Source organism: Plutella xylostella, chromosome 4 (assembly GCF_932276165.1).
Source record: "Plutella xylostella chromosome 4, ilPluXylo3.1, whole genome shotgun sequence".
Classification (NCBI taxonomy): domain Eukaryota; kingdom Metazoa; phylum Arthropoda; class Insecta; order Lepidoptera; family Plutellidae; genus Plutella; species Plutella xylostella.
The window spans coordinates 4,292,443-4,317,059 of NC_063984.1; the positions used below are offsets into that span (position 1 = coordinate 4,292,443).

Consider the following 24,617-nt stretch of genomic DNA (forward strand, 5'->3'; position numbering starts at 1 on the left):
AAAGAATTGCTTAAGTGTTGCTCCGATCCTTCACTCTCTATAAATGCCGTAAATCAATTTTTTGCACATGTAGGCGAAAATCTTGCATCAAAAATTCCTAACTTAGGTAAATTTAAAGATCCTCCATCCTGCTGTACCCCTAAAGACTCTCTGGTAATTCTTAAATCCGACTACAGTGATATCGAAACCCAGATACTCAATCTTAGGGATGACTGCGCTGTGGGCTGGGACAAAATCTCAGCAAGAATTATCAAGGCCTCCAGAGCTACTCTTGTTCTACCTATTGCATATATCTGCAACTTGGCAGTAGATTCTGGAGTTTTTCCAGATGCCTTTAAAAAGGCGATTGTTCACCCAATCCACAAGGCGGGAGATAGAGGCAGTGTCGACAACTACCGACCAATATCGGTCCTCCCAGCTCTGTCTAAGATATTGGAGAGAATTCTTAATAACACCCTCGTAAACTACATGAATAAAAACAGTATTATTTCTGACAAACAGTTCGGTTTCAGGTCTGGAAGGTCTACCGAAGACGCTGTTATTGCATTGACCTCCTCAATTGTTCAGAATATAGATAAGAAACGTAAATGTCTTGCTGTATTCCTAGACCTGTCTAAGGCTTTCGATTCTGTCTCTATCCCGCTCCTTGTGGAAAAGATTGAGCAAGCAGGAGTTAGAGGCGTCGATATTTATTGCGACTACCTTAATGGCCGAAAGCAGGTATCTCAGATTGAGTCTCTTACAAGTGACGAAGAAGGTATCTCCTATGGTGTCCCACAAGGCAGTATTCTCGGCCCCACTCTCTTTCAACTTTATATCAATCAGCTATGTAACCTTCAACTGTCAAATTCTGAAATATTCACTTATGCCGACGACACAGCTATTGTCATCCACGGCACTGATTGGTCGGAACTTAAGGAGAGTGCGGAGATCAGCCTTCGACGGGTACAACAGTGGTTATCTACCAACTTGCTCACTTTAAATATTAAGAAGACACAATATGTCGCTTTTGCATTATTGAACTCCCAACAACCACCACCAAATTATTCCATCATAGCCCATACATGCAATAACGGCACTCTATGTTCGTGTATTCCCATAACTAAGGTTACTAGTGCCAAATACCTCGGCGTTTATATTGACGAGAAACTTAAATGGCATGCACACATAGAAGCTCTTACAAACAGGGTCAGAAAACTAATAGCCATATTTAAAAATCTCCGTCGCTCAGCTGACTTCTCTACATTAAAAATGGTATATTTTGCCCTAGTAGAATCTAATCTTACCTATTGTATAAGTGCATGGGGAGGAGCCGGGAAAACACTGTTACTGAAGCTTGAGCGTGCTCAACGCGCGCTTCTAAAAGTGTTGATGTTTAAACCATTCCGATATCCAACTGCTGCACTGTACTCAGAATGTGGCGTGTTGTCAGTTAGGAAATTATATATTCAAAAAACAGTATTACGAAAACACAAATCAATTACAGCTGAACATCTCGCTGCCATAAGTAATTCGCGTAAAGGCAAAAATGTTTTCCCGACTGTTAAGCACAGGTTGAAGTTTTCCAGTCAAAATTACGATATTCAAGGCTCTCGACTCTATAATAAGATAAATAAAATGATCAATATTTATCACACAAATAACTTTGAGTGTAAAAGAAAGGTCACAACACTTTTGCTAACCTTAACCTATGAAGAGATTGAGGATTTGCTCAAAACTTTATTGTAATAGTTTTAGATAAGTAGTATTTTATATGTAAAATTTAGTTATATCTTGGATTATATAATATCATTGTTTATTTATTTCAGTAAGATAAGTTAACTTTAAATTTAAATTATGTTTATCCCAAAAATTCAATCCAATTAATGTCCTACGTAAATCCATGTAGTAATGTGTGTTGCATACCGGTAGCAATTTAGGATATTTAAGTATCCCCTAAGTTACAGGCTCTGCCTAGTTTAGGGGTTACTACCCCATATATTTCTACTGTAGACTCTCTGCCATTGTACCTATATACCTACTGTTTGTACATTAATTGTAACTGTGTTCTTCTTTTTGGCAAATAAACTTATTATTATTATTATTATGTTGTGTCGTTACCATCACGGGACCATGGGGTCCCGGGCATTTGGTAGGCGTGCATGGGGCCGAAGCCAACATGTAGAGGCCCGTTTGACAACATTAATCTATATGAAATGTGACACCAACCGACGATTTTCCCTGTGTAAACTATGGAAGTAAACCCAAGGAAAACCCCCGGTTAGTGCAGGACTATTGTAGGATATGGAGAAAACTAATACAGGGCTATGGAGTGGGGTGCTAAATGGACTGGGTAACTGGGACTATGGAAGGACTATGGCCCCTGCCTGACCTATGTTTCACACACGGATAAAAAGGCAGGGGGTGACTCGCACACACAGTAAATGGGCCCCCCAAAATAGTCGCTAGCACATTACAGTGACGTAGCAACAAGGGGGCAACATGGCATGAGGTGCTAAGGAAGCAGAGGTATTCCACGGCTCTCAGGACAATCGCGTTATCGGTCAAGATCCCTACAAGCACCTTACTGGGTAATACATCCTTCCTCGAGCATTTATGCTCTAGCGGTACACCACTCAAGCCAGCCAATGAAGGCAAGCAAGAGGTGGGAGATCCTGTTCCTCGTCAGTGTTCACTCTGGACAACCAATAAAGGCAAGCCAGAGATGAGGAACAGGGGTTCTCCCCGGCATCGGGTGGGTGGGGTCGCTAATGTCCAACAGCTCGCCACAAGCTGCCCTGCCGCTCCACAAGCTGCCCTGCCGCTCCACAAGCTGCCCTGCCGCTACACAAGCTGCCCTGCCGCTCCACAAGCTGCCCTGCCGCTCCACAAGCTGCCCTTATTATTATTATTATTATTAATTAATTAGATTAATGAAAACTTTTTTACAGTTATTAATTAGCTACCTATCTTAGAGTTCCATTATTCCTGTTCCCTCTGTCAGACTTGATGAAATTATAAAAAAAAAATAAGGTAAATAAGTACATATCAGATGGTATAAGTATTGAAAGATAAGAACGGGAGCCGTGAGTTTCACCTTCCTTACAAAAGTTAGTAAGTAAGTATATCTTACATTGATCCCGGTATCGATGTAGCGTCGGGCGTCAAGGGCAGAGGTCGCAGCTATTTCGGTCTACCCTCGGCCGGGACTCGAACGGAAAGTAAGCTGAAGCTAATCCGGCGCGCGGGTGGCCGCAACCCGACACTCGCAGCTTACATTTGTCATTCATAATGCGCACGATTTGTTGCTACTCCGCGCAGCCACCGCTTTTTATATGTTAACTTCATTCTTTATTCAAATATTCAAACCTCGAGATCGTCGCAATATTTTTTGACACTTTATGGCACGATTCTGCTGAGTGAACGGCCGTATTATTTTTACTTGACGCTCCGTTTTGGGCGCATATATCACGCTTATAATGATGGCGATAAAAGGTTGCGTTTGGAAATTGGATTTAAATTAATTTAATCAGCTAATTTCAATAACGTGCTCTATATTTATGATAGTTATTTTAAGACATTATTTCTCACTAATTGTAACAGGATTCCTTTCGAATTAATTTGCCCAGACGGTGGCGCGGCTGAGCACTTCATTTCACGGTTGATGTCGCGCTGATGTGTCGCTGATTGTATTAAGTTTTTATGTGAAAAGTCATAATTTTGAGTTGGTTTTCTATGTTGCGCAATATGGGCAACTTGTGTGGTCGTTTCGCCATGTGTGAGTCCCATTCCGGATAAATATTTGGTTGGAATTTGAAAGGCTCATTGACGTTTTGACGTTCGGTTTGGAAAAAATGGGCGCCGAGAGATGTTGTGAATTGCTCTTGTTAGGTTCAGCACAGCGAGCCGCGAACAATGCGAGTCCCGCGCCGCAACCATTCTTCAACTATTTCCTTCTTTTTATGACCGTGTCATTGGTGTTGATTTTGGGAAAGAATTATGAGTTCCGACATATTGTACAATGTCCTGTTTTGATCGTACGTGTCGGATTTTACTGCCAAATACTTTAATCATTTAGCAACGGTCTCTTGACTTTTTTTCCATTCCATTATTACTATTAGGTACTCGTACTAACATTATATTTATTATGTTAGCCTATAAGTTTTAAATTAACAAAACGGTTTAAATACTAACGCAAACAATATCGTTTCTCTACATTGCAATTCAGCGACTCATATAAGCCGGTGCTTCACCGACGCCATTTTGGCAAATTGAAAAACATCGGGAAAGCTCATAATGCCTCTTAATGCCTCACCCGAGAGTTATAGCCCGAGTGCCGAGTATTTTTCATATTTTCACGAATAATAACTTCTTACAACGGACTTTTTGTATTTCCGATGCTTTGTTTCAAGATGTTGGTCTTGTATGGAGGTACTTACTTGCTCTAGCAGAGGGGATGTGTAGGAGGGTGAGGAAGCAATAATTTACACTGTAAAGGTACTCAGCTAATACAGTTCGTGATGTCTGAATACTTAGATGTATTGTGCTTTAGAATGTATTGTACAATTTTTACTTTTTAAGATATTTAGGTAGGTAGGTTGTATTTTTTAAATCTAAGAATGCCCGATTATTATCTTTAATTATGTAAGGTATTTGTGCTGTAGCAGACACCATAATTAAAATAATTGATGCTTACCTAAACCATTTAGCATATTTTTTTAGGTAAGTAAATTTAAAATTCAGCATTGGTGTAAAACTAAAAACTTACTTACCGATATTATATTTAGTTTCTGTCGTAGACCGCACTGAAAAATGAATTCTTCAGTCACGGACATTTGTCTATTTACAATTTCTGATGAACGTAATTTTTTTGCAAACTATGGAGAGAGTAACCCATTTTGAAAAAGGGTTCTATGCTGAAAAAATATAAGTAAGTACCTACTGTAACTTCAGAGATTTCAATCGTTAGTATAGGCCATTCAATGTAGAGTTCCAATTAATCTTTGCTCAATTGAACTTGTTTAAAAAGTAAACCTGAGCTTGACTTAACATTAACAATCTAGGTTTCCAACCGCAAACTCATGTCTGCCATAGCTTTTATATGACTGTCACTTATTTCATGTGCGAAAGCTTCTATAAAACGTTGTCTCTCTCACTCGCTCCCAGCGACACATTACCCACATAGCTTGTCTCGCTCACTTGATAATGATCTATCATTATGGGCGGCACTCGCTGTAACGACTGCGCATGAGTTTTCATTCATTTCATTATTTCTGATTTCACAGTTATGTTATGTTCGAGTTTAGTGTTTTGATTTAGAAAAGGTAGTTTTAAAAAATAATATCTATATTTATTAAATACATAGGTATTAAATCAGAATAATATGTTACTTAAATGCTTCATAAAGTTCTCATGCTGGATTTATTTTACAAAATGCACTAAACTTAGAAATTTTACTACAGACCTTTTATTACTGAAAGCTAGTTGAGAATAATGATTTAAGTAGGTAAGTAACTATAGTTATGCTTACTATAAAAAATCATAAAGAACAACAATTGCTGAACATTTCCAAAATAATTAAGAACTGAAAGAAAAAAAAATAACATAATAGTTCGTAGCAATATCGTAGCGCTTCCTATGCTCGGTTGAGGCGCGGCGGGTGAAGTGGGGAGATGTGGCGGTGACAGCGGGTAGCGGCGGCAGTGGCTCGCGCCAGGCCCCGCCCCCGGCGCCCCGCCCCCCGCGCCCGGCGCCCGCCGCGTCAGTCCGCGCCGCGCCGCCCGCCCGTGCCGCTTGTCCCGCGACATCCGCAAACAAACATACCACTACGTGATAACGGACTGTACTAGTATTACCGCATACGTATTTGCGTTTTTTTTGTCGGTCGCAATCAGACAGTGATAATTTTTTTTATAAAGAAATATATTTTTTTATTTTGAGAAAATGCTTATTTTTGCTTTTGCTGTTTTCTTATGAGACACTAATAAGTTTTTAATAAGCCGCGCTTCAAAAATATTTACTATTACAATTAATTAGTGTTTTTTTTAAGTTTGATTTCTCCGTATTCTACAAACAATGCATCTGTGTCGGGAACAATGTACATTACTGCAATAGTGCGATGGATACAGCGATCCGGTTAGACAGTCTACCGTCCGCTTGAGTTTGATGGATGTGGAGGGCTCCGAGGTGTGGCGCGCAGCCAGGATGCTGGCGGAGGAGAGCAAGTCGCGAGCCACGGACTTCTCCATCGCCGCCATCATGGCTCGCGGCGCCGCCGAGCCGCGCAGCCCCGGCGCGCGCTCCGAGCCGCACCAAGGTACAGCAGATAGGCCTAACGTGCTAATACTAATTAAACGTGCAAAAAAGCAAAAAAATAAGTACTTATATGAATTGTTGTAGTTAGTGTGTTGTTTATAGTTTGTTTTTTATGTGTCATTTGTATTAATGGTTTGTACGTAGTCTAGATTTACAACTTATGTTTTATCTAAATCAATCCAAAGGTGTACGGGTACGTGTATTACTTTAGATACGAATTAGGATAAAAAATATGATTAATCCATGACAAACTTTTAAAACAGATTAGTCAACTTTCCCGGATGTCCTCTTTTATTTGAGTTAATTAGGTACTAGTGTTCCCAATAGATACTCTGCGGTTATTACGGTAATATATTATTAGCTAAAGATAATCTTGCCCGTTACATTGAAAAAGCATATTTTGCATTAGATAGGTATGTTCAAATTTAATAATTTGATGAAATTAACTAAATCATTATTTCCATTGACATAATTTTTCGAAATAGGTAAGTAACAAAATATAGTGAGGACATATTTACTCTATTTTATACGGGTAATGCGTTTTAGTTTCATTATTTTAGATGTTTCAAAATCAGTGCTTATATACAACCTAACTATTATTACCTAGTGTATTAGAAACATAAATCTTGAACTGAGGTACCTGTTATGTAGCATGAGCAACTATTCAGTAATCTGTGCCCAAATTAATTTGATTTTGTATCGGTACAATTTGGGAGTTATTATTTATACCACTTTTTAAATATGTTTTCTTTCATATTATGGATTATTTTAGTAGGTTACTGTACCTACGTGAGCTGATATAAAATAATTTGGCTCTAAAAGCACTACCTGATCTGTGATAGATGACAAAATGTGATGGTAAGTTTATTAGTAAATGCAATATAACTGCTCATGATCTTTAAATACAATAAAATATAGTATGTACCTACATTCTAAGCAATAAAATTGTTATCATCATTTTACAAAACATATAAGGGCATAATAACGAGTAATTTGATGGCGGTCTCAATACTAATTGGAGAGGTTGTTGCGCGTTGCGCGGGCGCAGGTCTCAGTGGCTTCGTTATTCGGATTAATTGCGTGGAACAGAACGCCTCGGCTGCAGCCGTTCTGTCCAAACAATGTAAATAAGGCCCGAGAATGCCTCTAAAATGTTCCAACGACACGCATGTGAGTTTTATTTGGCGATCATTTTACAGAAATAAAACTTAATGAAAGAACGTTTAATTGATAAAATACCAACTCGTTGAGTAAGTATATGTAATGCCTTAAAAATATTTATATTATGCTTAGGTATACTTTAGTTATAAGTAAATTATGAATATCAAACTCCTACATACGTAACCAAAGTACCCATATACCCAGAGTAACTTAATTTGCGTCAAAAAACAACTTGCTAATAAATTATTTCATTTATTGTTGTTAGGTCCAAATTCCCCAACTTAACCTATTATGGGAAGGTAAGTTTGTTCAATATCTCATTGATTTAAAGATCGCCTATCAAATAGTTTATCTGACGGGTACATTTTGTTGTTTTTTATTATTTTAGGACAAACAGTTTAATAAAGTACAGTTAATAGTATTGATACGTCGTTCGGGGAGTCTCCTTTCAATCATCCCAATAATTAAAGTTAAGTTTACATAAGAAAATACGGATAGGATTAAGATTTTCAGGGGAATGGCTTATTGCATTTTAACCATAATCAATGTAATGAAGTAGACACGCATACTTCATACGTGCCACTACGTAGAAAAATAAAAAAGTGAACCCTGCTGATTTATAACTCTGTCATAAACTCATAACGAGGTAGCCAAGACTATCTACTTACCTTAGTGAATATTCCAGTAAATTGTATCAAGTTTGTGGTGTGCATTGCTGACATAATTTATTCTGAAGGTACACCAGCCTGACTCGTTACTCGCAGCTATCTTGTTTACATTAGTTAACGCAGACTGTGAACGATATTAAATGTTAATAAACTAGAAATGTGTTGGTTAGTGTGAGGTTAGCTGGATATCTTTACCTTTATATAGGTATTTAATTGATTTAGATTATGATTACATAGTAGTGTGCAGCATAGTACATAGGTAATCCTAATCAAAAGTTAAGTAAATACTTTTAAAATATGCTATAATTCAATTATTGACGATTGACCGAATTTGTGAAAACTACCAAGCATACTCTACAATAGATGAAATGTGTCTCTTGTGTCCGAACCACAAATATTGTCGACTCCAGTAATTCGATAGATGGGTCACTAGAATTTGTATGCAGTTTTTTAGTTTCTAACGTTAAAGTCAGGGCGCTGATCAAGATGTTATAGGTACAAAGCGCTATCGACTTGAGTCGACAATACTCGTGATTCGCACCCTGTACTCCTATGCCATCCACGTCACCCTACCACCACCTCCATCCCTCGACAAAAATCATACACTTTATTAAAAACCCTACTCCTCCACAGGCTCAATATCCCGGCAGAGCTCCCCAGCGTCCCTCAGCTCGGCGTCCAGCTGCCGGTCGCCGCCGCCGGAGGAGGACGTGGAGGTAGACGTGGAGCAGTGCTCCGACGGCGAGGGGGACGCCTCGGACCGCGCCGCCGCCTCGCCAGCGCCTTCCTCAGGTAACTTGTGACTATACAGGGTGTTGCACAGCTCGCCTGTATCCTTCGCGGGTGAGTAGATCATTCTAGAGTTTCTAGACGGTTCTGTAGAGTAGTCAGACGTGGAGCAGTGCTCGGATGGCGTAGGAGACGCCTCGCCCACTTCTTCCTCAGATAATTTACTTACTCACTCCGCTGGCTCAGTGACTCTAAAATGGATATTAGCCTTACAAACAAGAAGTCGCCACTGGTCTCTATCCTGCGCGGTCGCTCTCCACACTCGAGACACCTCGTCTACTTCTTCCTCACGTGAGTAGATCATACTACAGGGTGTTCGCCTGCATCGCTCAGTTCTGTGTCCAGCAGCTGATCTCCAGCGCTGGAGGAGGAAGGCGTAGAACAGTGGTTGGATGGGATAACACCAGTGCCTTCTTCAGGTGATTAGATCATTGTACAGGGAAAAATTGTTATAGTCAGCCGAAAACGTCAAAAAATCGTTATGATTTAGAGCTTGACTATTTCTAGGGTATAGAACTAATTGCTGTCCTTCCTTAGGCGACATTAATTAAATATACTGTGTTACTCGATACATTGGTACTCTCATCTCAGCCATATCACGTCCACTGCTGAACATATTCGTATTTTCCATCTAGGCCAATCACAGGCGGCTCGCATCCAGCGGTTCTAAAAATAATTAATTAGGTACATTGTTGCGAAATACCTAGTGTTCGCATCTGCCTAGCATATCGTCATAAATCAGCCTTTCACTGTGACTACGATATTTGCATACAATTAGAATAGCACCTCACAAATCTTCATCATAGACCTGTTTACGTGTTATTTGAGCAATTAACTTTTGGCTCTGGTATTCTAATGGTCGGTTTATCAGCGTTATCTCGAACAAAGAGGATTTTCCAACCGTGTAACTAAGTATAGCCCAAGAGGAATTAGCTAATGCAATGACGTACACCTTCTGACAGTTATTAATTTAATATCTATGTAAATTTGGTATAAAAAATTACCATTCATTATATTTTTAGAATAACTTTGGAAGCTCCAACGCCAACGGTAGCAATGAAATTGTATTTTCTGTCTTTCCAAGAGTTCGCTATTAACGCCAAATTGAAAATTATATTACTGCTATCAACTATTCAAGATCTTTTTCGTGTAATGAGTAAATTGAAAAAATGATAATTAAATATTGTAAGACTCCTTACAACACTTTTAAAAATCTGAAGTAATTATTTAATTTTACTTATGAGTAAATGAAAATGTCAGCAGCCGAAATTAATTTAAGTAAGATAGTAAGAACTAATAATCTTATAAAAGTAAGTTTGAGGACGCCGTATAGGTATATAGGTACCCAACTAATTTGGATGTAGTTTATCTTAGTTTATATTATCTTTACATTTAACTATATATGTATATAATTTGTAGGTATATGTATATCAGCTGTCTAACACACCTATATTTATTTCTCCCTGGTTCCGACTGTGTATATGAGATACCATGCAAATATGATGATTATTATATTGTGTAATTGTTCTAATGAAGAAACATTCGCACACCTATTTGCACATCATAATGAGGTTTCCCTGTCTCCATATCTATTAATATTCCAATAAAAAGTAAATTGAACTCGTAATTTGATTGAATCGACGCAAGTTTTCTCGTAAACAATGCCATTCGATTCACACAACAATGATTACATTCACTCGATTAGAATTTACTATCCGATGGATCCATTATGAGAAAACCATTAAATAATTGTAGGGAAAGTCATGAGTTATAGTGATTATTACTTCTAGACGCACTTACAGCTTTAAATGTTCATTAGGAGTTGTAACTATACCATAAACCCTTAGAATATCTGCATACAATACACAATATAAATTAAATTACGGTAATAATATGTGTTATTAGTATTTTATAGATATAACTAAAATTTAATTGCAACATTCAATAACCAATCTAAAAGCTTGTTGGATTAATTTTAGTTCTAATAAGCAAAAATTGAAAAGTTGCTACACTGAACCGCCAAAAGCAAAAAAAAAGATATGTTCAGTTTACTAAACGTTTCCAACCAAACACCAGAATACCCTTTCACCCCCCGTTTCCATGGCAACAGAGCTGGAGCGCGAGACCCCGTCCCCCGCGCGGCCGCCGCCCCCCGCCACCTCCTGCAACTGCGAGGAGCTGCTGGCCGTGGACTGCCAGCTCGAGACCAAGGAGCTGTGGGACAAGTTCCACGACCTGGGCACCGAGATGATCATCACCAAGACTGGCAGGTATGTGCACTTTAAATATGATATAGCAATGCTGTCCACTAACGTCCGCCACTTCCGCCTATCTTCGGCTTTCCTTGAGGCAATGTTTTATAAAAATATAAAATTGCATTCTTTCCATTTTATGCGGGTACTTAGGTAGTAATTGTAATGGACGGACTGTTATTAGGTAATGTTGGATATCCGCTAGATTTTATACTTCCTTATAAGACTTTATATTATACCCATTTGGATGCCTTTTGAAAGCATTTTATGAAATATGGCAGACAGAATTACGGCCCGTGACAAAAGGCCGCTCATAATTCTCTGGCTAGAGAATAATTCTTAATGAAAAACCTAATTACGCGCAATTTGGATGATAATCCCAATTCTCCAAATTAATTTGTCGGCTCAACGCCGCTAATGCGAGCTTTCACTCCACTAAGATCGGAGTCAAAATCAAATTAATTCACTCTGCACTCGCGTCGGAACAAAGGGCGCACGAAATGGATTCATCAGCTAAAGTGGCCAATTTCGGAATAATTACTTCGCGAACCCCGCCGTTTCTCAACCCTTTAACGAGATAAATTAAAAGTACATTTTTTCCTAACCGGCGGCGTAATGCGGGGCTATAAATTCACAAAGCCCCAAAGACAACAAACAACGTTGTGGGAGGGGAAGATCTTTTTATAGTCACGGCGAGAGGTTTATCTAAATAATTGCGTAGTCGGCGGCGCACACCGGAAAATTGGCATTGTGTTGGGCAGAGGGGCCGCGCTCCCGCTGCACATATTGACATTTCAATATTCTAATTTTCTCTCACAACAAGGAAGTAACAAAAGGTACGCGATATACCCGAGGCTTCTGCATGCTGCCCTCGATTTCTCAGTGCGGCCAATAACTGTATGTCGCTATAATTTATAAGCTGTAAGAAACTCTTGTGTTTAGCTCTAGCCATATTCTTATTCAATAACGTTGTTATTTATTACCTGCGAGAAATGTTATAGTTTGCAATAAAAGGTCTCGTTTTCATAATACAGCCGCCGTGAGCATGTTAGAGGTCACAGGAAATTATACGGTTTATGTTATCCAGTCGTGTTTTGATATTAACTGTCAGTGTTTAATAATAAAGGGAGGAGATAAATCCGTTTGTTTGACCGCAAGTGTACTCGATGAGTATAATCCCGGTATTAGTCTCGAGTCATATGTTCCCGGCTGGAGGGAGGGACACCCTGTATTTGCAACAAGTGCATGTAGTTATTCTAAATCACTGTATCAGTACTCGCCCGGAGGATTCACGTCCGTGGGGAAAATAGTACTTTGTTGTATGTACGCGGATGTCATAGTCTTGATACGTCGCGATAAATGCTGTATCACGAATAATTTTATTCATACCTAGGTACACAATTTTTATCTTCGATTTTTTTATCGATATTTAGAAACATTTTTTTATTTGTAAATGGTTCTTCTAAATTCTAAGAGTAAGTAAGTAGGTACTATTGAATACTTTTCACCTTGAGAAGTACCTAAATTGTGTTTTAAAACATTAGGTATTTTAGTTGATTATAACATACCATTATTTTGTTCTTTCTAAGAACAATACCTGATGAAAATGTAAAGTGTCAAAATGATGTAGTCATCGCACAGTGGGCCGAACAAGAGATAAATCAACCCGTCCAATCAAAATGGGATATCTGGGACAAATTTGTACAAGGGAGGGCGGTGAAGCGTGCTTTTAAATTGACTGCTCATTTTATTTGTGCCCTTCCTGTCTAACGACCCGTTTGAAAAAAGAAAAGAGAGTTAACTGTAGAAAAAACATCGTTATACATATTTTTTGTATGATTTAAAGAAAAAAAGTGCCAAACTCGAACTATTGAGCATCCAATACTTTGGCTGTTAACCGTTTTAGTGCGCTCATTTTTATGACAAATTTAATATGGAAACATAAAGTGGCCTTTATCTGGACATCCCGTAATACGCTTTATCTTTTTTATTGCGACGTACAATCCTTTACTTTCCACATGAGCTGAGGGTTGCCCGCAGTGAAGGGAGAGCCGAGAAAACTTCTATCGATAAAATTTTAGTTTCTCTATGTAAATCATGTTTAGAACTGAATGAATCTAGTTGATACTAACTAGTAACATGAAAATTCTAAAAAAATATACAGTTAGGATCTGTTTATTTGAAAAAATATGTATGACACATTTTAAATCGGTGTGAAATGTGATTTATTTTATCGATATGTTGTCACTCAGTCCGGATTCCCCGCAGCCCTACCGGTCCGCTGGCGAGAAATGTGGGTCTGTCTCAGTTTATTTATTTTTTCGATTCGTCGTTTTGATTTACACGCGGCCACTTTACTGCCCGTGGACTTTGTTAGGAGACCTGCACACAGACCTGTCCAGCTAAACATGTTTTATTCTTTATTTGTCAGCTGTAAAGTCCATTTTCATTTGGGGTTTCAACAAAAAAGCAAAGCTATAACTGCTGAACGATTTATGTTACCCCGCGTGTGACAATGAGCTTGTCCGAAATATTTGTGGATGACCGCCGCAATCATAACCTACCGTTTTTATGCCTCAATACGTTTAAATGTTAACAACGCTGTCATTACAAAAGTAATATCTCATTGGTTTTCCAAATCCACACTAATAATTTCGCACAATGTTGTCGAAATGGCGATGCACTCAATTTAGACTGCGTTGCGTCTCTTTCATCATCATCATCATCATCAGCCAATAATCATCCACTGCTGGACATAGGCCTCTCCCAAGGAGCGCCACAACACTCTTCTCGCGTCTCTTTAATTCCTATATATTATACATACCATAAATTTATTAAAACATTCTAAAAAGGAATTGCCTCGGGTAAGCTCTTGTATTCTAGATAAAGTTCACAGTATCGTAAATGGCATACATATACGAGTTGATACCAATAATTAATATTTTAAAATAATCGCTTTCCTTTCTTCAATGACATAGTGCATGCCGTATGCAACATTGAACACAGTAAGGCCCGGTCTCCTATTTACTCCGTAGGTCGCGTCAAGTGTCACCGCCGTAGGCCGCGTCACGATTTTCACTACGTCTATGCGTCAACGTCGGCGTGTGAGGGAGACCGCATCAGTACATTTCTATAGTGAGCATCGTGACGCGGCCCACGGCGTGACGCTGGACGCGAACTACGGCGTAAATAGGAGACCAAGGCCTAAGTCGATATAGCCTCCGCGTCATGTTCCACTATAATATTACAATTATTATCCGTTACTATATTATTGGTTTAATCAAGGGCGTACCCAGGTAGGGGCAGGGGGGGGCAGCTGCCCCCCCCTAGAAGATAAAATAAACGTAAATTTTCCTGCCAAGCCGGAATTAAAAACGTGTTATCTACTCTTGCCTACCTACCTATTTTGTTTTGTATCTTAATCAAACTAATTAAGGTCAACTGGGGTTACGTTGTATTTTTAGATCACTAAAAGTTTTCGGAATAATGGGAGCAAAGGTATGAAAAATTTAATGTAAAAGTGAGATATTTACTTTAAGAAACTAACGACTATTGAACAACTATTTCTTAACAAATTTAAAGCAATGATTTCTTTGCTGGAATCTTATAAAAGTTTCTTATTAAGTGTCTTAAAAAAATCGTGTTTTCGCATTTTCCAGGTTTGAGGCAAATGTGTTTTTAGTATGTAACTATTCAATAGGTAAGCTTTCCGTGAAAAAAATAAGAGAGTTTTATCCAGTTAATTTTTTTGTGCAATGGTATGGCAGTTAATTTAGCCAAAAGAAACTATTGACGAATTCACAGATGATTTAGTAGAAATCAGGAAAATGCGTCTAATTTTCATGGACGCATTTACTCCATGATAAATCCAAATAACATTTTTATGAAAAAAGAACTGCCTAAGTACTCCTGTAAAGTGAGTAAGAATGTAGATTTAATAGTGGTGAGTGACAGTTGTGAATAAAATAAAGTAACATCCATACATCCTCTTATTTATATTCTTTAGAAAAATAGTAAGATTGGATCACATACGGGTATTAAACTTAGATATCAATTAAAATATGTGCATAGCAAAACCCATTCTCTTCAATAAGTTTAGTGTTCAAAAATAGTAAAAATCCTTATCGAGCTGGTTTCAGTGATCGTAACTGATCACTGAGGTTAACACATGGCACGGTCAGCCTTGGATGGATGACCGATTTCAAATGGTTCTTTTCTGGACGCTTCCGTGCTTTGGATGGCACGTTAAGCCGTGGGTCCCGGTTGCTGCTTCGGCAGCAGTTGTTAAGCCTAGTCAGAGGCCTTCGGGCAGCTTGAAAAAATCTGACAGTCGGGTTGTACACTTACACTTACCCGACAACTTTAGTGCATTGTACTCAATAAAAAACGGCGATACAAATTTACAGCGAAAAGCGGGTGACTACAGTCGTGAGCATAATTATGTATGTATTAAAAGGTTGACGATTTCTGTTTTGAGGCAATGCGTTGCAACAATCGCAATAGCCCCATTACGCCTAACGCATTTACCCCAAGACTTTTAACAAACATAAAAAAATTAACATAATTAATTCATCAAATAAAGCTATTTCATTGAAAATTTGCGTCTATATAAGTAGCCCAATGACTATTATTTAGAATACCTACTGAATAAAATCAATTGATAAAGAAAACTTTAGATTCACATTTTCAATCACCTGTCACAGTACCAAACTTTCAAAAAAATGTGCAAATCACAAAATGACTGAATACTTGCATAATATTATGTTGACTACAACACCATCTGTCTGCAGTTCATGTAAAGTATTTAGTTTAAGCCACCGTAACTAGATGGCATTTTTCAATATTGATAAAGCCGTTTTCAAATAGGATCGAAAAGATTAATTTGGCCCGTAGACGCAATTGGCCTAGTTGACCTTAATAAAAGACAATTTTCATGATTTTTGTTTCAATATACCCGACCGACCATCATCTCAAGAGCTGCCCCCCCCTAGCTGAAATCCTGGGTACGCCCTTGGGTTTAATCGATTTTTAATGCATCGCCGATTATGAATCGATATTCGAGTACGTGGGGGGAATGTAATGTGGATGCGAGACACGTAAGTGCTTATTATATTATTGTGCGCGTCAATCCCTCAAGGAGAAAATTATAAAATTTTATAATTCAGGTGAAAATGTGACGAGCAATTCAATGTAAAGGGTATATAGGAGCTTATATATATTGTTAATGTAGTAGATAGTTACATACTATTTACGAAATATTTTAATAAAAGGAGTAACAAAAAAATAAGTAAAATAAATAACAAAAGAATAAATGGTGTAACAATCTAAATACGAGAACTTAACTGATGTGTTTGTCTATGAATGCAATAATAAAGGCGGCACTTCGTTTGTAAAGTGAATTATCTATCATCAGCTGACTAAACCAAAACGCGTCCAATATTAAACTATTTTTTCAAATTCCATCAAGGAAGTAGGTAATAATAGTTACAGGAAGGTCGGTCTTCTACGTCACCAGGATAATGGGTAGGTATAATGGAGACTCCATCGGCCTCCCGAAAGGTGTAAACCTAAAAAAAACTGGCATTTAACAAACAATATTTAGTGCCATTTTGACAGTTATTGTAGCTTTGAAGGCAATGATTACTGTCGATTATGTCTGGTTATCATTATAATGCTGTTTTTGCTCCATAGAACAGGTGTCGATTATAAGTAGTTTCATAAAACTGTTCCATGGTATAGGATTATGGTAAGTAGCTACAAGAAATAGTTAAAAGTTCGTGTTTTTAATATCATTCTTATGTGAGTTAATGTAAAGCTATTACTTTTAAAAGGCTTCATTAGACTTGAACAGTAAACAGGCATTAAACTTTGTCACCTATGACCAGTTTTCTTTATTTTACACTATTAATTTACTTTGTAAAAAAAATGTGCTAGTAAAATGACCCCTGCTGGGTCGTGTATGTGGAGGAAATAAACTGCGGGGTTACTCTATACAGACTAAAAACAAACGAACAAGCCTGTCGTGCAATGATAGAGTGGTGGCTCGCGTAGCAGCGTCCGAAACTTAGTTTTTAGTCATATAGAGTGACCCCCCAGGTCTACACTGTAGCGAGCAGGATGCGCCCGCGCAAGTGTACGATCAAAATAATGACATCAATGTCCAAAAGATAAAATGCACGCGCTTGTTATTATCGCGGGAGTCATATTTTAGGCAGTCACAGTGCAGAGAGCGATAAAACAAAACACTGTCAGCTTATCTTTTTTTGATTCCATTACATTTCAGCTGTCATTGATACATGCAAAAAAAAGTTTCTAACGGTAGCTCAGAGCAGGAGCTTTTGTGAAAAAAGAGTTGTACTACAAATACGAATAGGATTTAAAAACAAAGATTTTTTTACAACTTGTAGGTAGGTGCGTCATTAATATAAAATTTACAGAGAATCACATCTTTGAATGCCAGTTCCAAGCTTCCTAAGTAGTTGAAAAGAATTAGAAATAGAAAACATTGTAGGTTTATTTATAAAAAGCTCAAGTCTCAAAAGTGAAACCACCTTTATCCATAATCAGTTTTAGCAATCTGCCAGGCCGACATGCCTTAAATTTGATTGAAATTTTCGTGGCTACATAATATTTTGCAGAGTGCACCTTTCGCACTACTGTGCGGCCGCTCGCGCGGTCACGCCATAAAAAAGAGTTCAACGCACGCACTCACACTTACATTTTCAAGTTCTAGTTTTTTATTTCTTAAAGATATGTTTTCTTCCACCATTGTTGTGTAGTCATTTTGTAATAGGTGATAACAGTACTATAAAATATTCGATGTGCCTATGTATTATTAGTTCACTGCAACTTATAAGTAGCTACAGTGTAGTACCTACGAATTGTTAGTGTAATTATGTTATAGTACAGATAATAGCTCTCAATTTATCCTTTACATTTGACTTCAAACAGGGCATGTGCTTCAATTTCCACGATCAATCGATCGATAACTTGATTAGGAGCAAACGGCGATATGTTGCAATAAAACGCAATTATGTTCGCCATGTTAAATTATTGAAGCATAGCTTTTAATTGGCACACCTTGCCGATAATCTTTTCTACCTTTTATAATACTTTCATACGTTCAAAATTAATGTAGGTTAGTTAAGGATAACGTTTACAAAGCGTCAAAGCAAAAGGTAAAATGCTCATTTTGTTTGCATTAAACTTAACAATATTTTGACAAAGATGCATTGTAATCCAAAGTGAGCGATGCGTAATGCACAATTTCACGTTGACTTATGCAGAAGCTGGTTGAATGGGAGAAAATGAGGTGTGCGTACAATGGCGGCGCGTGGGCGCGACTGTCAACTGTCAGCTACCGCGCATGCGCACTGCGCACTCGCAAACAACGCTTATCTCTACATTTATCGAGAACCATTTCGGAACACCTCATCTGATACGATATTGCAAAGCTCAGACACTCATATAATTTTTCATTCGTTAAAAGCCAATTTAGCCAGAAACCGCTGCAAATTACTACAATAAGGCCAAAGTGAAGGAGAGGCGCATCATCAAGAGCGGATGGGTCATTTAACAGTCACTAGCGCCTAAGCATAATAAGCAACTTTAAATAATTACGAAAAAAGGTGTAAAAAGCTATTAAAGACGGTGGAGATGAATGCGGCGCGCTGAGTGACGCGGACGGAGATTGATTACGTAATCACAGGCACCGGCCGATTTCGGGACCTCATAGACGGTAATCACCATCCATCTCGCGGCTTGTTGGTGCGAGCTTCTCACGTGTTGAACGATTTTACTGACCCTTTAATGAACTGTGGAAAACATTAGCGTTGTTGCTTCGAAAAATAAAAGACTGTGGGTTTGTGCATAAAGGTGCAGTGTCGCTGGCTGTCGGCGCACAATCAGCCAGGTATTGTCGGGCCTGCGCGGGCGCCACTCTCTGGTCCACACCTACGCGCATTGTCCATTCAGAATTCAGCCGCCGCTGCTAACCTTACACAACTCAATGAGATATTATCTATTATCTCCATTACCGACGCCCGTTTCGATGTTTAAATAGCTAATGATTTAATACCACTATCGCTTTGTATATCAATAGTCGATTCATTGTGATTGATTACCACAATTATAGCTAAGCATATCGTAATGCCGGGAGTTCCTTCGGGTCGATGAATAATGATGGTTTTTGGAAACTATTGTGTGTTCAAGGTGAATTTCATTTGAGAACCTGAATACTTTTGATTCTGCTATCGCTTTTGTTAAGCATGTACAAATACACCTATAGCAAATACGACAATGACAACAATTTATTATGAGCGCTTGTAAGAATTACTTTGGGGCATACCGTCAAGACAAAAGTCATAATTCCTTAATAATTCGGCCACCAACGTCGCAGTAGTATTCTGCTTAGTACAGTTGTATGCGCAGGCGCACAATACGCGCGTAATGAAGTGGTCCGGGAGGGGGCGGCATTGTGCATCAAACGAGGCATTGTGCGCGCGACCCGCGACCCGGCTCGTTACCCGCGACCCGCCGCCACCCCGGCCGTACTCTTGTTAGCAGCCTATACACGTGTTTGTCTCCTATACAAGGAAGGATAACTGTTAAAGAAGATCAGCTTGTCAATAAACCCTACTACATATCTACATACTTGCAGTATATTCAACTGAATCTGGGTTTACTGACTGAGTATCTCGTTATACCTAATTACTGGTATACCCATGGAGTGCGTGTAGAATATTTCATAACTAAGTTAATCGAATTAAAGCTGCAAAATGGGAATAGATGAGATTTTGATGAAGTATGCAATGATGGCGAGGTGTGGCCGTCATCTGTCGCGGCTCTAATGACCGGGGGCTCGTTAGGCGGCGCCCGGCAGCCGTGTGGCGCTGTGCCGCAGCCAGGCAGCGCTGCAGCCGCAGTTGCACCGGGTAATCGCACGCTGCGCCTCGAGCGCTACACAATCACATCTCCTCACTCCCTACTTCCGCGCTGGCAGCCGACTGAACTACAAAAAACTAGTCATGTGGTGCCGCTTTTTTCACGCAAAGCGTTAAATTTTCACAGCTCCGCGTACCCCACGGCACGAATAAATTAGTTTTATGTCGATTCCGGGTGGCCGGGCCAGTTACAGACATTGTAACAAAAAGTAATCGTAACTCTTGTCGCGGAAGTAAGGGTTGTTAAGACACGCTTTAGTTTTATTGCTGATAGTGCAGATGTTGTTAAGAAGGCGAGATGCTTCCGTTTGTGGAATAGCCAATCATACTCGTAGCAGCATTCATTACACTCTACTCGTACAAAGTGTGTGTAGACGACTATAAAATAATGATGTGCTGTACTGATTATAGCTCATAATATCATACCCACATAAACCGTCACGCTCACCGGAATATCCAAATAAAAAAGTTGAATGAAGTCGTTACAAATGACTTCTAATTCTACTGTATTTGTCGTCGGGCGGCGATGAAGTCATTATTTTCCATTTTCGCGGCGGCGCTAAGTCGATAACTCGAAAATGACTACCATTTGTATGAACAAGCCGGCAATCTACGTTCACATGCCATTCCCGAATCAAAGAAATTTGAGTAGCACTACGGGGTTGAACATATAAAGCCAGAAAGAATACATAATCATAATAATCTGTTCAATAATCGTTTTTATAAATGTAAAAAGATAAAAAAGATCTATTGGGAGTCTGAAAAACTGTTTCAGTTCTCTCCGAATTAACTCATTTGCAGTTCCTCTTTATCAATTTCCAAATGAAGCGCTTACAGAACCTTGCGCACTGGGAGCGTAATGGAAGGCATCCTGGGGTGCGAACAGGGCCCGTCGGCGCGCAGCCGGGCGTCACGCGAGCCGCTCGTCAGCCTGGATGCTCATTGTTGCTGCAATAATGCCCTGACACACTACTGCTTTTAGGGCAATCCGTGCGTGCGAACAGATCCTAAGCGTTCGTGGCTGCCGTAAAAGCTGAATTAAGTTGTCACGGGCGGCCAATGACAGCGCCCGTAATGTGGCCCCGTATTTTAAGCACAAAAATTATGTCGGAGCTTTTAAGTGAAGTGGCGTGATTATGAGGCTTTCGTTCAGCTAGAAGAAGTCAATACAATGAATAGTTTTGGTGGAAATTGAAATGAAACTATGTACTTTTTAGAATATTCAGGAAATACTAGCTTAGTTATGTTAAGAATTGTAGCACAAAATATTACAGTGGATGTTTGCGTCCACGCTACGTTGCATTAATTTATTAATGTGTCCGCTTGGGGCTTAAGAATACAAATCGGTTATAGCTTTGGCAGCTTCATAATAAAGTTTGAAACTTTTCACAGTTAGTTACCTACTTGAATCGAACTCTACCGTTCCGAAAAATATAACAATCAACTGCGGGTACATTATAGATTCCATACGGAACAATAGTATTTGATCAGTCACAAACACACTGCGTCCCAGGCAGGGGGGTCACTCTACATGACGAAAAACTAAGTATTGGAGCGCTGCTGCGTGAGCCACGACTCTCACTGTATTGAACGTGCCGATTGTACGACAGCTCTCTTTAGTCCGTTTCTCGTCAGTATAGAGTAACCCCCAGGGCCGGAGCGGTGGGAAGTGTCGGGAGCCGCGCACTCTGCTTCACTTATTCATAACCAGTTCCGTCTAACGGAACAAAAGGTGCGGAAAAAAGCCGGAATAGAAAGAACATTCCGTGTCAATGTCGACTTCATTTTGTTGTGTTGCGAGCATGTGTGCTGCGTAGGGCGCGGCGTACGTATTTTTTATGAAACAACAAATACAACAATTTTGTATCAATTGCAATATGAACTTATTCAATTTATAATAGTATTCAAAATTCCGTTAGTAACTGTGATACGTTGTGCTCGTACAATAACTAAACGTAATGCCAGTGAAAACTCGCAAATTCACGTCACATTACCATTTTATCAGAATCAGCATATTGCTCCACTTTCGCGAATAAATAGCGCGGTCTTTATGGCGGCCGTTCCTGAAAATGTACGTTGGCTACAAACAATGCACAATACAGGCATAGCATGTGAAAGTTCACGTATACGACCCCAGTTTTTCGTCGAGCGGTGGGGAAATATCGGCGCGGGGGTGCGCGGGGGGGAGCGGGGCGAGCGAGCGGGACGCAGCGGTTACCTACACCGCCACCCGTCCGCGCCCGTAAGCTCGTAATTTGCCTTTCTATTAGAGCGAGGGCGTGAAAAAAGGAAAGCGTTTACGGCGTGTTTAATGGGAGCGAGAGGGAAGAAATATGATCTCCCGTCGAGAGACGGGAAAATTTTGGTTTCCAGAGTGCTTTGAGGAGATGTGCATCGGCACGTGGAGTACGAGAGGGACGGCGATACTTGCGGAACCACTCTTGTAATAATTAGTAAGCGTCTAGCTTAGTTTTCCGCTTTCCCGAAGTGAGGGGTTCGCAAGGCGAATGGGAAGCTTCTCTATTTGTCGTTTAAGAGTTCATCAGTCGGGTAACTCGTCGCCCCCGGGACCCGCCGATGGAGTTATATCTTTATTATGAGTCGGTATCGACGGCCCCACTAGACGATTAACCGAATCGTGATTATTGATAACTTTGTTTACGGCTCAATGTGAGGAGGGTGGCGCGAGTCATGTAACCGTCGCTCGCTGTTTTATGGAGACTGTTATCCGATTCTTAATAAAGATAAAGAAAAGTTAATTTGGTTATTATTGCGTTACAATTATTTGTCATACGTTGCAGTTTGGGGTAACGGTCTTGTGGTGAGAATGTCGTGTTTCGTGGTCTCCACTTTGTTTATTTGAAAAGGCGTCTCCGTTGCTGGCGAGAGGTATCATTACCTGAGGGGAAGTGACAAATGCTGTAAACACACGCCGTGTTTTGACAATTATCCTCGTAATGGGGCGACATATGCTTCGCGACACTCTTTTATATTTGTTACCGTTTTACGATACAAAATTACACAACCAGCGCACACATTGTTACATTCAGGCACCGCCAGAACCATTCCCTTAATTCTACTTACATTACATACAGACCAACAGTATGTATAATTATAATGTTAATGCCGTTAATAACACATTCGATCGTAAGTACGAAACGCCATGTTTTTTTCCATGCCGCAATTGTTAAAGCCCGTCATAAAATCCACGGAGACAGCTGTTATCTGCTTAATGAATATTTCCGGCCACTATTTCACTTGCAATAAGTAATTAAAAGGCAAAAGCGCATAAAATCGCCAGCGCAATCCTTGTCAATATTGATTTAAAAGCCAGGCGGAGCGTAATAGCGTACTTACTGCATTGTGGATGTAGTCGGGCAAAATATTATGTTGTTAAGTTTCAGGACTTCCGCTTGTGGTAGTGTTGTTTTCAATTCGGTCGGGCAGTATTCAGTATTGGTACGGTGGGAGCCAATCAACGGAAAATGAGCGATGGGAGTAATTAAAACGGATCGCCTTACCAAATCAATAACGTTTGCCGATAAGCCAATTAATTGCACACGCGTGGCCTCTGGGGATTGAAATGAAGCATGGCGGCCGCGTCTAGTCGAGCAACCTCTTAATTAAATCTAGCTAGTAAGAAACAATTACAATTCCATTCCTGAAATCGATAGATTGCATTCAATTTAAAACTTATAATTTTCTCTCTATATCAATATTATAATTTAAAACAAACTCTACTATTACATGCCATCCATAAAAAAATAAGAAAGCTCAGTGTATGTGATGATCTGTCGATGGACAGACTGTCTCCCACTAATGATGCCGTCTGTAGTTTTTGCATCCGCATGTCGTTCCTTCGTGTGAGGTAAACACCACAACAGAGTAGAAATCGTCCATTAACCAACGTAAATGTTTTCAGTGCTATAGTTCTACGCAACAGGGGGTGTTCTAAGAATAACACCTTGTGCAGTAAGAATAAGGTGGACCATTAATAATGACACAATAGATTGTCGTGGTCACCAAAAGATGTGTCGATGTGCGAACGAAATCGTTTTTTTTTTTTTTAATTTATTGCTGTGGTCTCTTAGAGATCCACTGGAAGCTGGAAGCTTTTGAATGTTAGGATCTTAATACTTATTACTTATCAGATTTGAAACTAAACTAAATTATTTTACTATTTATAGGTCTACCTATTTAGGATAAGCCCGCTCTATAACAAAAAAATCATTTAAAGCCTATTTTACAATAGATTTCTCGTCTAATACCTAATGATAGTACCATTGTCACAAAGCTTTCATTAAGCTTGAAAAAGTATGTTTGCACCCGGAAAATTTCATTACAATGGTACTTAAGACAAATCTTTATTGTAGATTGACTTCAAATATGTAAATATTCACCGAATTACGGAACCTTGCACCAGCTCCGCATCATGCCACCTGTGATTTTCGCAGCGGTGTGGGTGGCGCGCTCAGCCGTCACAAATTCACAATAGTGTTTGTACTGGCATT

The 24,617-nt window shown here is 39.4% G+C and overlaps 1 protein-coding gene across 1 annotated transcript in view; it reads left to right on the plus strand.

Annotated features, from left to right (window-relative positions):
* Positions 1-5,754: 5,754 nt before the first annotated feature.
* LOC105385909 (T-box protein H15) overlaps positions 5,755-24,617 on the plus strand; it is a 59,273-nt gene continuing 40,410 nt past the window's right edge. The window contains exons 1-3 of the mRNA XM_011556362.3: positions 5,755-6,295; positions 8,757-8,915; positions 11,023-11,182. Of these exons, the coding sequence (XP_011554664.3) occupies positions 6,145-6,295; positions 8,757-8,915; positions 11,023-11,182 (470 nt within the window). The 5' untranslated portion in view covers positions 5,755-6,144. The remainder of the gene's footprint in view (positions 6,296-8,756; positions 8,916-11,022; positions 11,183-24,617) is intronic.